Consider the following 15,745-nt stretch of genomic DNA (forward strand, 5'->3'; position numbering starts at 1 on the left):
ACAGGAAATAGACATCTTTAAAGAACTGTTGTATGGTTTATCGCGACTATAAATTTCTTCAAATGCAAAAAAAATCAATTACGTATAGCTGACAAAGGAAGTTGCAGATTATATAAGATTAAAAGAAAAGGCTTATAAAATGGCCAATAATAATAATAAACATGAGGATTGGGACCTTTTCAGAATACAGCAAAGCAAGGCCAGGAAACGGAGGTGGGAAATAAAAAATAGAATGAAGTGTTAAAGCTTCTACAGGTATGTATAACAGAAATATTTGGCTCAGATGAATGGGAGTCCATTAAAAGTAGAGTTGGAAGAATTTATAATAGGGAGTAGAGGCATGGCAGTGAAGCTAAATGACAACTGAGTTTGTTTTCACTGAAGAAGATATATAAATTCTCCCAGAATTAGAGATCCAAATGATTAGGTAGAAATTGAAAGAAATTAATATTGGTAAGAGTGTTGTACTGGAGAAATTAATGTGGTTGAAAGTTGGTAATTTCTAGGACCTGATAGCTTACATCCAGGAATTTACTGCAAGGATCAGTACTCGGGTCCCAGCTGTTCAAAATAAAAAGCAATAATTTGGAGATGGGACCGAATGTAATATTTCCACATCTGTGGATAATACAAGGCTAAACAGGCATGTGTGTGTGAAGAAGATGTAAAACATTTTCAGTAGGATTTGGATGGGCTTAGTGAATGGGAAAGAATGTGGCAGATAGAATATAATGTATGTGAAGAAATGAGAGGTGATCCACTTTGAACTAAGAACAGATGTGCAGAGTAGTTCTTAAATGCTGAGAGATTGGACAGTGTAGATGTACTATGGGAAATAGGTGTTCTTATCCATATGTCATGGAAAACTAACATGGGTACAGCAAGCTATTAGGAAGGCTGATAAAATGTTAGTCGATATCACAAGATTTGAGTAAAAATTTATAGGATAGCTTTCAGTGTTGCTAACCAGCCACTGGCAAAAGAAATCAGGACAAAAAACAAAAGACATTTAAAATCAAGATGAGAAATGTTCTTACTCAGAAGACAGGGTGATAAATTTTAGTTGATCAGTGGTGTAAAGGGTTATGAGGATGGTATGAATGATGGAGCAGGCTTGACAAGCTGAATGGCTTACTCGTGTTTTCATCTTCTTTGAACCAGCCATGTACTTGAGAGCACCTCAGCTCACTGGCACACCTTCTTTCACTAGCTCCAATAAACTGGCAATGAACAGGCTTTTAACCTGTTCTCCTGTACTTTAAATGGACAAGCCACAAAACACATGTGTTGCACAGACTGCTGCCTTTACTCCCATTATATTCTCCGTCTGAGATGTTTGTCATGTATTTCTTCATTTAAAGTCCATCCAGCTGAGGCATCTGTCAGGTATGAATGGAAAGCTAACATGGGTACGGCTAGCTATCAGGAAGAGTGATGAAATGTTAGCCTTCATCACAAGAAGATTTGAGTACAATTTTATAGGATAGCTGTCAGTGCTGCTAGTCAGCCACTGCCAAAAGAAATCAGGACAAAAGAATTTCAACTAACCTTCAAAACCAAGAACTTTGAAACCGACCTCTTAACTATCAACTTTCTCCTGTCTAGTCTTCACAAAGGACCCAGAGAGACTGACTTGTATACCTTTTAACTTTTATAGCTTTGTTAGATCTCATCCGGAGTACTGTGTACTGTTTTGGCCTCCCTATCTCAGAAAACACATTGTTCCCATGGAAGGAGTGCCACAAAGGTTCATTAGAATTGTTCACTAGACTATCTCCTGTCAGCCACTGAATTTACGTCCACAGTCATATTTTGGTTGAATGTCCTCATTTTGAAAAAGAAAATACACATGGGGCTGAATGTTACTGAAAATTAGCTAAGTGTCAATATGGGGGATTTTATGGACAGTTTGCCTCAATAAGCTGTAGCAATTATATCACACAATTATTAATTGCTTGTGTCATTCTACCTCACACTCATCAGTGACCGACGTGCTCACTGCTGCTGGAATCTTAAAGTATTTGTGGCACCATATTTAAACCCCAACTATGCACTGGTTCGAATGCTGCCAGCCATGGACACTCCTCACGATAGATGTTGTGGGAGGGAAACAATAAAGAAGGCATATGGATGGAACGCATGACACTTTATTGAAAATGGAAGATTACATTAATGTATTGCCACTTCCATTATCACCTGTTTGATCAACTGTTACAGCAGTAACAAGAATTAATCTCCAGACGTTCTCTGTCCTTAGACCAAATCAGGTCAGTTTCCCGTATGACACCATACTACTCTTTCCCTTATGCCCAGCATCATATAACACCTTATTATTGCTAAATGTGAGAGCATCACTTGTTGTAAAGTCTTCAACAGTTATTCACATAAACTTTTATTAAACAATAGGAAAAGTGAAGACAAAGTGAAAATAGGAAAAGTGAAGATAAACTAGAAAAACTGCATTTGCTTCTGGGATGAACAGGAGCTGCTTGCTCTTCAATCAACAATAAATTAACAGGCAATGAATGTTGACTTCATCCAATTCAGATTTATTGGAAGTCGGTGTTCATTAAGTCCTGTCCTGTTGGTTGTTGCTGACACTGCATCGCTCTATTGTGCTGAAGGTAATGTTCCTGCAGCTCTCAATGTCTCCATCTTCCTCCTCAGAAGATTGCTGCTGCTCTCTTCGATCTTCAGTATCTTCTTTTTGTCTTTTCCAGTTGTGTAGAGCACCGGATGCAGTACTACACTTTGTCAATACTGTCCTGCAAGGTCCCCGAGATCAACCAAGCATCGGAACTTTATCTTAGGAGACCTATCATTTGCCCCACAATTACCCTGGTGGAAGAATGAGCTGCATTATATTATGGTTAGCCTCAGTCATGTAGAGTTATTAGCTAATGGTTGCAGAGGACACCCCTTGTCACCCAGCAACTATCCATGTCAGATATCCATTCCTTGAAATAGCAATCTGACAGTGATCATGGATATCTGCATCATTGATAGCTACTAGGTTATGAGACAGTGATCTAAGATGTTCCACTGATGATTACAGATGACTTTTAGACTGACTGAATGGAACCCTTCTTTGTTTGTTAAATGAGTTGTTAGGCATGCACAACAACACTTATGAACAGTTTTTCACACGGTGGGACGTCAGGTAGCTGAGTTGGCAAAACTACTGCCCAACCTGTAGCACTAACTCTTCTCAGGAAAGTAAGATGAAATGGTGTTGCATAAATTGGTAACAGCCTCGATATCACTTGTGAGTGGGTGATAGAGAGATCCCAGTGGTCCCTAAATGCAGCTAGTTGAATAAAGGTTTAGCACAGTTGTCACCTTCAAGGCCACCAAGTTAGGTTGCCCACCCCCTCATTTAGTTTGTAGGTCCTTCTTTAGCAGATGAGAGCTCTGTGATGGTATCCCTCACTCCATAGCACATTGCACTTTGCCCAGCTGGAGATAATGGCATCCAGGATGATATATTCTGGGCTTCCTGTAGTTCCTCTACATCCTGAGGAGACCTTCTGCTGCATCTGCTCAACCACTGCTGGAGGTTGCTGCTGATGCTAGACTTGCTGGCATATCTATTTCTGCTCCATTTCTCTGTGCTTCCATTGTCTATACCCTGCAAGGCAGAGTAATGTGGGGCTATAAATTCCTTAATTATGTGATAATGTGCATAAAGGCAAGACTGAGATATTGTGAGTATTGAAGTAAGCTCCAATTGAGTGAGTGCTAAGCAGACAAGCCAAGAGTCCAGAGATGCATCCAATGCTGATGGATAAGATGTTTGCTTGTTCCTGCAATGCGGCCTGGCAGCAGCATTGCAATGAGCGGTGCCAGTGTGGTCCAAAGTGCAGTATTGAAATATAGCGAACAGTATGATAAATGAATTGGAGATATGCCCTAATGATGCAGTGAGGCTGCTGCTTGTCCAGTGCCAACCTTTATGGATGGGGAGTACAGGCAGTCACTGAGCATGGTGCCCTGAGATGGTGAAGAATGTTGACCAAGATGGATACCCAGGGAAGCAAGCTGCAGCGACTGGGTTCAGGTTAGGCTGCTAAGTGCATTACTCTGTAGATCACATCTCACTCCATTGAGATGGAAAGGCATAGTTTATGAAGAAACTTTCCTGATGAAGGGCTCCAGCCTGAAACATTGATTCTCCTGCTCCTCGGATGCTGCCTGACCTGCTGTTTTTTTCCAGCAACACACTCTCAACATAGTTTATGAAGACTGTACCAGAGATATAAATAGTTTCTGTCCGATCTTATCAAACATGAAGATTTATATGAAAGAATAAACAATTCTGAAATTAATTGCTTGAATAAAGTACATTGATTTTCTTATGACCTTTGGAATATGCAATGGACTTTTGAACTTCTGATGGTGGTTAGAGAAAAGTCATATGAACAACCAATTTTTGTGCATCTGCCCTTGGTCTCCATCTACACCAGCACACTGTTTACTGAGTTTGGTTGTGTCTCTGTCCCTAATGGAAAACTTTTAAAGGAAGACTTTGGTGGTTCCACAGTGGCATTTCCAGAAGAAGGAGACATCAGTAGCTCAATCTGTCAGAGGACCAACACTTTCAGAGAGTCACAGCCAAAGCAGACACCCAATTACAACTGGTGAACTCATTCTTATTTTGTTTTATTGAACTTAAATTTGGTCAAGGTTCACGTCTGTAATTTGTATCTTTGCATGTTTGCTCAAGTGTATGTGTGTTTCCATGAGAATTGGAACTCCTTATCTTTCGTATACAAGTAAACCTGCAAGGTTAATTCTTTGTTGTGATTCTGTTCTTTATACACACCCATACAATCAAGTGCACACTGAATTGGCAAGTACATCCCTTTAAAAAAATTCAAAACCTCCATTATAATCACATGAGGAGTTTGCAGTAAGGGCGCCCTTTCCATCCTTGGTCTCCAGGTTTTAACAATTTAAGTATCCACACGTCTCCCCCCACCCCCCGCCACATATTTAAATCCCTCTGATATTTGGAGAAGTGTTATTTGTGTTGATGTGTTATTGGTTAGAAAATAGATCAGAAAATACAATCCAAAAGACTCCAAGGATATACCTAGCTTCTAAGAATTTTTATTCATTACAAAGTGATACAGCAACTAAGGGAAAGTGAGGACTGCAGATGCTGGAGATCAGAGCTGAAAAATGTGTTGCTGGAAAAGCACAGCAGGTCAGGCAGCATCCAAGGAGCAGGAGAATCGACGTTTCGGGCATAAGCCCTTCTTCAGGAATGAGGAGGTTGTGCCAAGCAGGCTAAGATAAAAGGTAGGGAGGAGCGTTCGGAATGCGATAGTGGAAGGAGGTTAAGGTGAGGGCAATAGGCCGGAGAGGGAGTGGGGGCGGAGAGGTCGGGAAGAAGATTGCAGGTCTCAAAAACAGCAGCAACAGTTCTCCTTCAAGAAGGCAGTGCTGAGTCCGAGGGTTGGGACTGAGATTAGGGGAAATGAGAAAGCTGGAGAAATCTGCATTCATCCCTTGTGGTTGGAGGGTTCCTAGGTGGAAGATGAGGTGCTCTTCCTCCAGGCGTCGTGTTGCCATGGTCTGGCAATGGAGGGGGCCAAGGATCTGCATGTCCTTGGCAGAGTGGGAGGGGGAGTTAAAGTGTTCAGCCACGGGAGGAGGCCATTGGGGAGACAGGCCGCCTACTTACGGAATGTATCAGGGAACACCTCTGGGACACCCGCATCAACCTACCCAACCGCCCAGTGGCTGAACACTTTAACTCCCCCTCCCACTCCGCCAAGGGCATGCAGGTCCTTGGCCCCCTCCATTGCCAGACCATGGCAACACGACGTCTGGAGGAAGAGCACTTCATCTTCCACCTAGGAACCCTCCAACCACAAGGGATGAATGCAGATTTCTCCAGTTTTCTCATTACCCCTCCCCCCACCTTCTCTCAGTCCCAACCTTCAGACTCAGCACCGCCTTCTTGACCTGCAATCTTCTTCCCGACCTCTCCGCCCCCACCCCCTCTCCGGCCTATCACTCTCACCTTAACCTCCTTCTACTATCGCATTCCGAATGCCCCTCCCCCAAGTCCCTCCTCTCTATCTTTTATCTTAGCCTGCTTGGCACACCCTCCTCATTCCTGAAGAAGGGCTTATGCCTGAAATGTCGATTCTCCTGCTCCTTGGATGCTGCCTGACCTGCTGCGCTTTTCCAGCAACACATTTTTCAGCTCTGATACAGCAACTAACACAACATACCCATCAAATTGGACTACAGAATTAATCACTTTTGAGCTGTTTTAAATTTGCATATGTATATTTTAAGAATTTGCACAATAACTCCTCTCACACAGGCAGCAACTGTAATTATTTTAGAGGCCAGAGGGGAACTGAAGTCTTGCTGGTCAAAGGGATTTTGTTCTGATGGAAAACGTTCTGAGAGAAAGCGTGGAATCAGCCTTTGTGAAGCACAGGGCAAGTCTCAGGAGCCAGGGAACACTGATAAATAATGAAGGGCGAGACCGTGCAAGGATGGCAGACCTGGAAATAAATGCGGGGATTTGCCAAATGCTGCTGGAATATTTAACCAAACACACGCAATGTTTTACAAGTATACTGATAATTGACTGAGCAGGAATAACGCAATTATATTTTGTCGAAAAACCTGTTAAATTGTCAGACTGCAGTCTGTAGGTCTGGATTCGCGATTCAGTTACTTTCCTATTTTATGACTTGAACATGCCAGGAATAAATAGTAAGGGACGGCGTGTAGGCGCTAGTTAACGCTGGCTGATCTCTCCGATAACACGGGATGCGCTGTGTGCTCCGGGGGAATAGTACAGCAGAACTTGTATTAGGAGCCACACAATAGCAGCTCTCGGCTGGAGAAGCAAGACAGTTTCAGTGTGATCTCCTCACTCAGCATCCCCTCCATTTCTTCAGGGGCAAAGGCTTCACTTTTACCCCCCCCCCCTTTGCACCTGTCACCCGCCAAACAACATTTCACTGAACAAGAAAGGCGGAGAGAGAAAAGCCCTCCACTGTTGCTGCAGCTGAGGCCCCCCCTCCCCCTTCCTTTTTGGTTTCCTGTTTGTACCGCAGTTTGTGGCGATTCCCGCAGCCCGGGGATTTACCAAACAACACAGCCCATAAAGAACACGGCAAACTCCAGGGAAAGCTGCACACACGCTGGGGAGTGACTCTAAGCTGAAGCCTGACGAATGCCTGCCTTGTGGCATCAGTTTGGCGCTGAAGTGAGTTCCCTTGCTGTAAACGCCGATTAACTTCAGGGGAAATCTGTACAAGTTCTTCAATCATGGAGGAGGCTGGAGGGCGCCCTTGGAGCAGTCGCTTTGCTTGTCCCGCTTGTCTGGTGGTTTTCTGCAATTTTGAGGAAATGCACTTTCATTCCAAGCTCTTTCACCAGCTTCAGCTGACTGGCAGCCAGGGGGAAACCGTCCCAAAGCATCCAGGAGAACAACTTTCCATTTTTGTGGTGAGTTTTCTTAATTGCAGTCAGTGTGAGTGTGCATTCTCCTCCCATACAGTTTAGACATTGTTTCTACGCGGGTCTGAAACAAAGTTTTCTGCACATGTCTTGTCTCTTTAAATCGTTATAATATTTGCAGTTAAAATAAATACTCCAATCCTATTTGGTGACCATAAATTCCTGGTTCAGCACTGTAACACACTTCATCTGTCATGTGATGCAGAACAGTATCAACAATTTCAGAAGTGAAATTGGCGCTTTATAATGTTAAGCCCTATACAAAGCTTGGCTGAAGGTTCAGAAGGTTTAGAAAAAATATTGGCAAAATAAACGTTTTCTTTCGTGAAAGATCAAGTATTATTATCTATTGGAGAACTCTCAGGGCTTTAATCAAGCTTGAAGACAGGCAAATAGCCTATTAACAGTTCCAGGAGAAAGTGAGGACTGCAGATGTTGGAGATCAGAGCTGAAAATGTGTTGCTGGAAAAGCGCAGCAGGTCAGGCAGCATCCAAGGAACAGGAGAATCGACGTTTCGGGCATGAGCCCTTCTAACAGTTCCAGTTCTGTAAATTTGCCTTTGAATCTCTCAGAATTAAAAGCAAATCTCTGCAACAGCACGGGAGAAAAATTATACTTTAACCTTGCTTCAGAAGTTTTATTTGTTAGTTATTAAAATCTTAGGGAGGGAAAGGCACTTATTGAGTTTAGAATTCACATGATGAAACCTTCGTTAATATGTCCAGCCAGTGTTGGTAAATCAACCACTGATTGTGTCTCCAAAACCCTTGGATACATAACTGGCTGGCGGTAAACTGTGGAAGTTCATTTGGAATTCTGTTGATGTATTGCTTATGGATGGTTGGAAATGTAACTGTGATGTTTAATATTCAGGGTATGTCTCAACCACTCTGACTAATAAATGCAATATTTTGACTACTTCTTACAGGAATTACGATAGTCTTCACCTCGAAATTAATTGCTGCTGTTTATGGACCATAGGAACAAGAGCAGGCTGTTTATACACTCATGTGTCTTCCCTATTTAGTGAGGCCATGTTTAAGCTTGACTTCATTTGTTTTTCCCAGAAAAAGTCCATAAGATTACATTAGATTCCCTACAGTGTGGAAACAGGCCCTTCGGCCCAACAAGTCCACACCAACCCTCCGAAGAATAACCCACCCAGGCCCATTTCCCTCTGACTAATGCACCTAACACTATAGGCAATTTAGCATGGTCAATTCACCTAACATGCACATCTTTGGACTGTGGGAGGAAACCGGAGAACCTGGAGAAAACCCATGCAGACACAGGGAGAATGTGCAAACTCCCTGTGGGTGGCATGGTGGCACAGTGGTTAGCACTGCTGCCTCACAGTGGTTAGCACTGCTGCCTCACAGTGCCAGAGACCCGGGTTCAATTCCCGCCTCAGGCGACTGACTGTGTGGAGTTTGCACATTCTCCCCGTGTCTGCGTGGGTTTCCTCTGGGTGCTCCGGTTTCCTTGCACAGTCCAAAGATGTGCAGGTCAGGTGAATTGGCCATGCTAAATTGCCCGTAGTGTTAGGTAAGGGGTAGATGTAGGGGTATGGGTGGGTTGTGCTTCGGCGGGGCGGTGTGGACTTGTTGGGCCGAAGGGCCTGTTTCCACACTGTAAGTAATCTAATCCACACAGACAGTTGCCTGAGGCGGGAATTGAACCTGAGTCCCTGGTGCTGTGAGGCAACAGTGCTAACCACTGAGCCACCTGTTTCTGTAGTACTTTAATAAGTCAAATGATGTGCAAGATGTGAAGGAAAACATGATATTCTTTGCACAAGGCACATATTATTTTGATTAAAATGATGTGGCAGTGTCGGTATTGGACTGGGGCAAACAAGGTCCGAAGTCACATGACACCTGGTTATAGTCCAACAGGTTAATTTGAAATCTCAAGCTTTTGGAGTGCTGCTCCTTGGTCAGGTGAAGTCCAAATGAAGGAGCAGTGTTTCGAAAGCTTGTGATTTCAAATAAACCTGTTGCATTATAACCTGGTGTCATGTGACTTCTGAATTTGTTTGAAATGAGGTACACTATATTAAGGCCACAACTTCTAATTAGAGTCGTAGGGAAACCGACCCTTTGGTCCGGTCCAACCCATCCATGCCGACCAGATATCCCAACCTAATCTAGTCCCACCTGCCAGCACCTGGCCCATATTTCTCCAAACCCTTCCTATTCATATACCCATCCAGATGCCTTTTAAATGTTGCAATTGTACCGGCCTCCGCCACTTCCTCCAGCAGCTCCTTCCATACACGTACTGCCCTCTGCGTGAAAAAGTTGCCCCTTAGGTCTCTTTTATATCTTCCCCCTCTCACCCTAAAGCTATGCTGTCTAGTTCTGGACTTCCCAACCCCAGGGAGTCTATTAACCATCTCCATGCCCCTCATGATTTTATAAACCTCTATAAGTCACACCTCAGCCTCCAACGCACCAGGGAAATCAGCCCCAGCCTATTGGCCATGCTAAATTGCCCATAGTGTTAGGTGAAGGGGTAAATGTAGGGGAATGGGTCTGGGTGAGTTGCTCTTCAGAGGGTCGGTGTGGACTTGTTGGGCCAAAGGGCCTGTTTCCACACTGTAAGTAATCTAAACATCTAAAGAGACCAGAATTCCAAAAGTGGCCTAACCAATATCCTGTACAGCTGCAACATGATCGTCCAAATCCTGTGCTCAATACTCTGACCAATAAAGGAAAACATACCAAACGCCTTCTGCACTATCCTATCTACCTGCTATTCCACTTTTAAGGAGCTATGAACCTGCACTCCACGGTCTGTTTGTTCACCAACATTCCCTAGGACCTTACCATTAAGTGTATAAGTCCTGTTAAGATTTGCTTTCCCAAAATACAGCACCTCCCATTTATCTGAATTAAACTCCATCTGCCACTCCTCAGCCCATTGACTCCTCTGATCCAGATCCTGTTGTAATCTGAGGTAACCTTCTTCACTGTCCACTGCACTTTCAATTCTGCAAACTTACTAACTGTACCTCTTATGATTACATTCAAATCATTTATATTAATGGCGAAAAGTAGTGGATCAAACTTGAACCTTTTTTTATATTTCCATTGATACAATGTGTGTGTCACGAGCTGGATCAGATACTGAGATTGCTGCTAAGAACAGGAGTAGGTTTTTTAAAATGTTTAACTGTTGTTTGGTCACACCTTGGGCCACTGTATCAAAGCCTGAGTTGAATATTTCAGATTAGGTAAGTTTTACACAGAAATATAAATGCTATGTTTTATTATGAGACAAATTGAGTGCAAGATGGGGGAGGTTATGCTTCAGTTATACAGGGCATTTGGTGTACTGTGCACAATGCTGGTCACTGTATTTATGGAAGGATGTTAACGTAGTGGAAGTAATTCACAGAAGGTTTAGCAGACAGATACCTGAAATGAGTGGATTGCCTTTATGAAGAAGGGCTAGGCCTCAATCCTCTGGAGTTTCGAAGAGTTAGAGGTGACTTAATCAAAACATATAAAATACTGAGGAGATTTGACCAGGTGGATATCCGAAGGACTTTTTCTTTTGTGGGAGAATTTAGTGGTTGTAGTTTAAATATAAAGTTGCCTATTTAAAACAGATGAGGAAAAGCATTTTTTTCTCTGACAGGTGCGAGTCTTTGGAACTTCCCTCCTTTAAAAGCCAGTGAATGCAGAATTCTCAAATACCTTTAAGGCAGAGGTAGATTCTTGATTACTTTGGAAATTAAAGATTATTAGGGATATGCAGGAATGTGAATTGAGCTTAAAATTGGATCAGCCATAATCTTATTGAATGACAGAGCAAGCTCAAAGGTTTGAGAGGCCTCTTCTTGTTGGTATTCTTGTGTGTAATGTATCTAAGGAAAGAATAATGCAATGCAATGTTTGTAAAGTGCAGACAGCAATCTTTGTTGAATAACTTACATCTTGGGCAACATTGAACAATGTAAACTGTTGCAGTGCCTCCTGGAAAAATGTTATGGAGTGCTCTAAAAGCGAGAAATGACAATACCAATGATCCTATAGAAAAATAAAGTCAGGACACTGAAAGCAACGTCTTAATAAAGAAATATGTCAGGTTTAGGAAGCATGTTTAATATTTATAATCAATTGTGCTGGAGTAAACATTTTGTATGTTTGTAATTTTGATAAGTATACATCTCTTGTAACATTGCTTAGTCATTTTAACTTTGGGTGAGAGCATAAGAAATGGGAAAAGATCATGTGATTCCTCCAGCCTCTTGCAACACCATGCAGTAAGGTCATTTTCAACTTCCTGCCTTATCCACATGTCCCTTCATTTCCTCACGTTATTGAATCAGCATTGCCTGATTAACACAAATTTTCCACTCCCATATCTCATGTCAACTACGTTGTTGAAATGATTTAACATTCAGTAAGTACACTTGATTATTGTTCCTGAGGTTCAAGTTGGAAAGCGAAAATATCATTTCTTAGACAGAGTCTACAACATAGAAAATGTCCCTTTGGACCATCAAGTCTGCGTCAGTGAAAAGCAGCCACCTAACTATTCTCATCCTATTTTCCAACACTTGGCCCATTGCCTTGGCATCTCACGTGCACACCTGAATGCTTCTTAAATATAATGAGCCCTTTACAGTAGTGTGTCAGCAATGGGTGGAAAAGAAATCCTCACATTCACTCAGTGGCTTGGGAGCTTCAAGCATATAGATATTGAAATGATCACAAAAAGGTGCAGTAAATAATCAAGAAAGCTCATGGAAGACTGGATATCTGAAGGACTGGAGTCCAAGAAGGCAGAAGTTACACTGAGACTCTACAAAATTTTGTTAGACACCATTTGGAGGACTGTGAACAGATCGAGGCATCATATCTGAGGTCTTGGAGAGAGCACACCATAGGTTTACAAAAGTGATACCTGGGCTTCAGGTGTTAAATGATGAGGATATATTATACAAATTAGGCTTGTGTTCTCTATAATTTACAAGGGTAAGGGGTGATCTGATCAAAGTCTTTGAGAAATCAACATGAAAAGTCAAGATAGATAAACATAGCCAATGGAAATAGTTTGGGGATTCTAGAACAAGGTGGTATAGTCTGAGAATTAGGGGCAGACTGTTCAGGAGAGACGTTCGGAAACACTTCTTCCCACAAAAGTTGGTAGATGTTTGGAACTCTCTTGACAAACAGCAATGGATGCTGGATCAGCTATTCATTTTAAACTTGAGAGAAAGAAATTTTTTGATAAGCAAAGGTATTAAGGGATATGGGCCAAGTGTGAAGTTAGGCTTCAGATTAGCCATGATTTTATTGAATGGCGGAACAGGCTTGAGGAGCTGAATGACCTATCCTTGAACATACATTCCTGTAAATCTTCTGCCCCTTACCTTGAACCTCTGCCCTTGGTCATTGATTCCTTCTTCAAGGGGTACTGTTCCTTCCTGTCTACTCTCTCTGTGCACCTGATAATTTTATACATCTAGACCATGTCCTCCTCCATCTCCTCTGCTTGAAGGAGAACAATGGTAAGGTCCTGGGGAGTGTTGCTGAACAAAGAGACCTTGGACTGCAGGTTCATCACTTCTTGAAAGTAAGGTCACATGTGGATAGGATGGTGAAGAAGGCATTAGGTATGCTTTCCTTTATTGGTCAAGACTATTGAGTATAGGAGTTAGGAGGTTATGTTGTGGCCGTACAGGACGTTGATTAGGCCACTGTTGGAATGTTGTGTACAATTCTGGTCTCCTTCCTATTGGAAGGATATTGTGAAACTTGAAAGGGTTCAGAAAGTATTTACAAGGATGTTGCCAGGTTTGGAGGATTTGAGTTATGGGGAGAGGCTGAACAGGCTGGGGTGGTTTCCCTGGAGCGTTGGAGGCTGAGGGGTGACCTTATAGAGGCTTATAAAATCATGAGGAGCGTGGATAAGGTAAATAGACAGTCTTTTTCCTGCGGTTGGGGGGGGGGTCCAGAACCAGAGGGCATAGGTTTAGGGTGATATAAAAGAGACCTGAGGGGCAGCTTTTTCACACAGAGGGTGGTACGTGTATGGAATGAGCTGCCAGAGGAAGTGGTGGAGGCTGGTACAATTGCAACATTTGAAAGGCATCTGGATGGGTATATGAATAGGAAGGGTTTGGAGGGATATGGCCTGGATGCTGGCAGATGGGACTAGATTGGATTGGGATATCTGGTCGATATGGATGAGTTGGATCGATGTTTGTTTCCGTGCTGTACATCTCTATGATTCTGACTCTAACTAAAACTCTCACCCAGTCGATATCCTGGTAAATGTCTTATACATCCTCTACAATATAATCACATCCCTCCTGCAATGTGGATTCTAGAACTGTACAAAATACTCTGTGCCCCAACCAATGTTTTATATAGACTCGGCATCATCTCCCTGTTCTTTAAACTGCATGTCTCAGCTAATACAAGGCAAATTTTCCACATGCCTTCTTAACTACTTTATCTACCTGTCCTGCTACCTTGGGGACTGGTGGACATACACACTCTCTGATATTTGGTGCTTCCCAGTGTTCGACCATTCATCATGCATTGCCTTGCCTTGTTTACTCTGCCTACGTGCATCAACTCTCACTTATCCAAATTGAATTCCATTTGCCAATGCTCAGCCCATCTATATCCTCCTGTTATCCCCCTCACTGTTTATCATCTTTCAACTTACAGATAAACACTTGTATCATCAAGTCTAAATCATTTATATACACCACAAACCGCAAAGGCCCCAACACTGATTTCTTTGGAGAGCCCTATTAGACACAAGCTTCAGTCACAAAAATATCCCTCAACCTTCACCCGTTGCCTCCTGCCTTTCAGCTGTTTCTGTGTCCAATTTGTCAAATTTACTCAGATTCCATGGGCTATCTTTGCTATCAGTCTTCCATGCAGGACCTTATCAAAAGCTTTGTTGAAGTCTAAGTAGACTATGTCATTGTTCTCACCGACATACCTGGATACCTCCTCAAAAAATGGAATCAACTTGGTCAGACACTATCTCTCCTTAACAAAACCATGCCGACTGGTCTTGATTAATCCCTGTCAGTCCAAATGCAGATTAATTTCGTCCCTCAGAATTGCTTCCAATCGTTTCCCCACCACAGAGTTTAGACTGACTGGCCTGTAGTTCCCTAGTTTATCCCTTCCTCCCTTTTTACATAATGTTACCAGATTTGCTTGCATAAGATACTGTGATAGTTGTTTGTAATACTAAATCAATGTAAGCATTTTATGTTTGTTTGATTTCATTGTCAATTGTCTCTTCCTGTCACACTGATTAGGTCCTTGTCTCGATAAAATAAGTATGTGAAATAATCAAAAATGAATAGGAAGTGCCTTTACAACATTCAAGAGAATAGTTCATTTGTATAAATAAAAATTATATTCATGCCACTGCTTTGTGCTATGAGGTTCCTCATTTGTCACTCGGTCTCTAAATTAAAGTCACTTTGATAAGTCTCCCTAATTTGACCACTGAATACATCTTAATCTTCACTCCTGAGAACATTTACTGTAGCTGGTGCAATTTTTTCATTTCCCACTGAAGGATTACGACTGCTGTTCTGAGGATTCAGGCTGTGTCAACCTTTCGGTCAGTATTATTTTCTTGGCTCCATTCTTACCAAGTGAGTTAAATCTGATCAAATTTATTTGCACAGCCATCAGGTAAAATGTGGATTAGAATTAAACCCACATTGCAACCATGAAAGGGCAGCGCTGTAATATCCTGCAACACCCTTGTCAATCTTCATTTAATTGATATTCAAACACTTGATCTGATTTCTGTCAGAAGCAAAAGTAAACTTTTCTTACTTTAGTAGGAAACAACACCTAGCTTTGAAAATTAATAGTCATATCATCATTAATTGTGGCATAACCATGGCATCAAAATACATGGGATATTCTATTTATATGAATATAATGCTTCTGTAATATATGTAAAATAAGTTTGTACAATAAAGATGAATGTTTTAGCCTGGTATATTGTTCCTGTTTTGATTTGTTCAATGTGGATTCATATATTGGCTATTTCATTTTAGTGTGGTGGTGATGCTTGCTTGACAGAGAACACAGTGTGTGTCAGACACAATCTGGAATTAAAGACCTAATGATGACCATGAAATCATTGTCGACTGTTGGAAAAACCCATCTGATTTACTAGGGAACCAGTTCTTTAGGGAAGGGAATCTGTCATCTTTACCTGGTCTGGCCTACATGTGACTCTAGATTCATA

At 42.1% G+C, this 15,745-nt stretch overlaps 1 protein-coding gene across 1 annotated transcript in view; it reads left to right on the forward strand.

The window, feature by feature from the left end:
- The first annotated feature begins 6,860 nt into the window (after positions 1-6,860).
- The window catches only part of LOC140480585 (tensin-3-like), a 426,853-nt gene continuing 417,968 nt past the window's right edge, over positions 6,861-15,745 (forward strand). The window contains exon 1 of the mRNA XM_072575634.1: positions 6,861-7,479. Within this exon, the coding sequence (XP_072431735.1) occupies positions 7,300-7,479 (180 nt within the window). The 5' untranslated portion in view covers positions 6,861-7,299. The remainder of the gene's footprint in view (positions 7,480-15,745) is intronic.

Source organism: Chiloscyllium punctatum, chromosome 8, assembly GCF_047496795.1.
Source record: "Chiloscyllium punctatum isolate Juve2018m chromosome 8, sChiPun1.3, whole genome shotgun sequence".
Classification (NCBI taxonomy): Eukaryota; Metazoa; Chordata; class Chondrichthyes; order Orectolobiformes; family Hemiscylliidae; genus Chiloscyllium; species Chiloscyllium punctatum.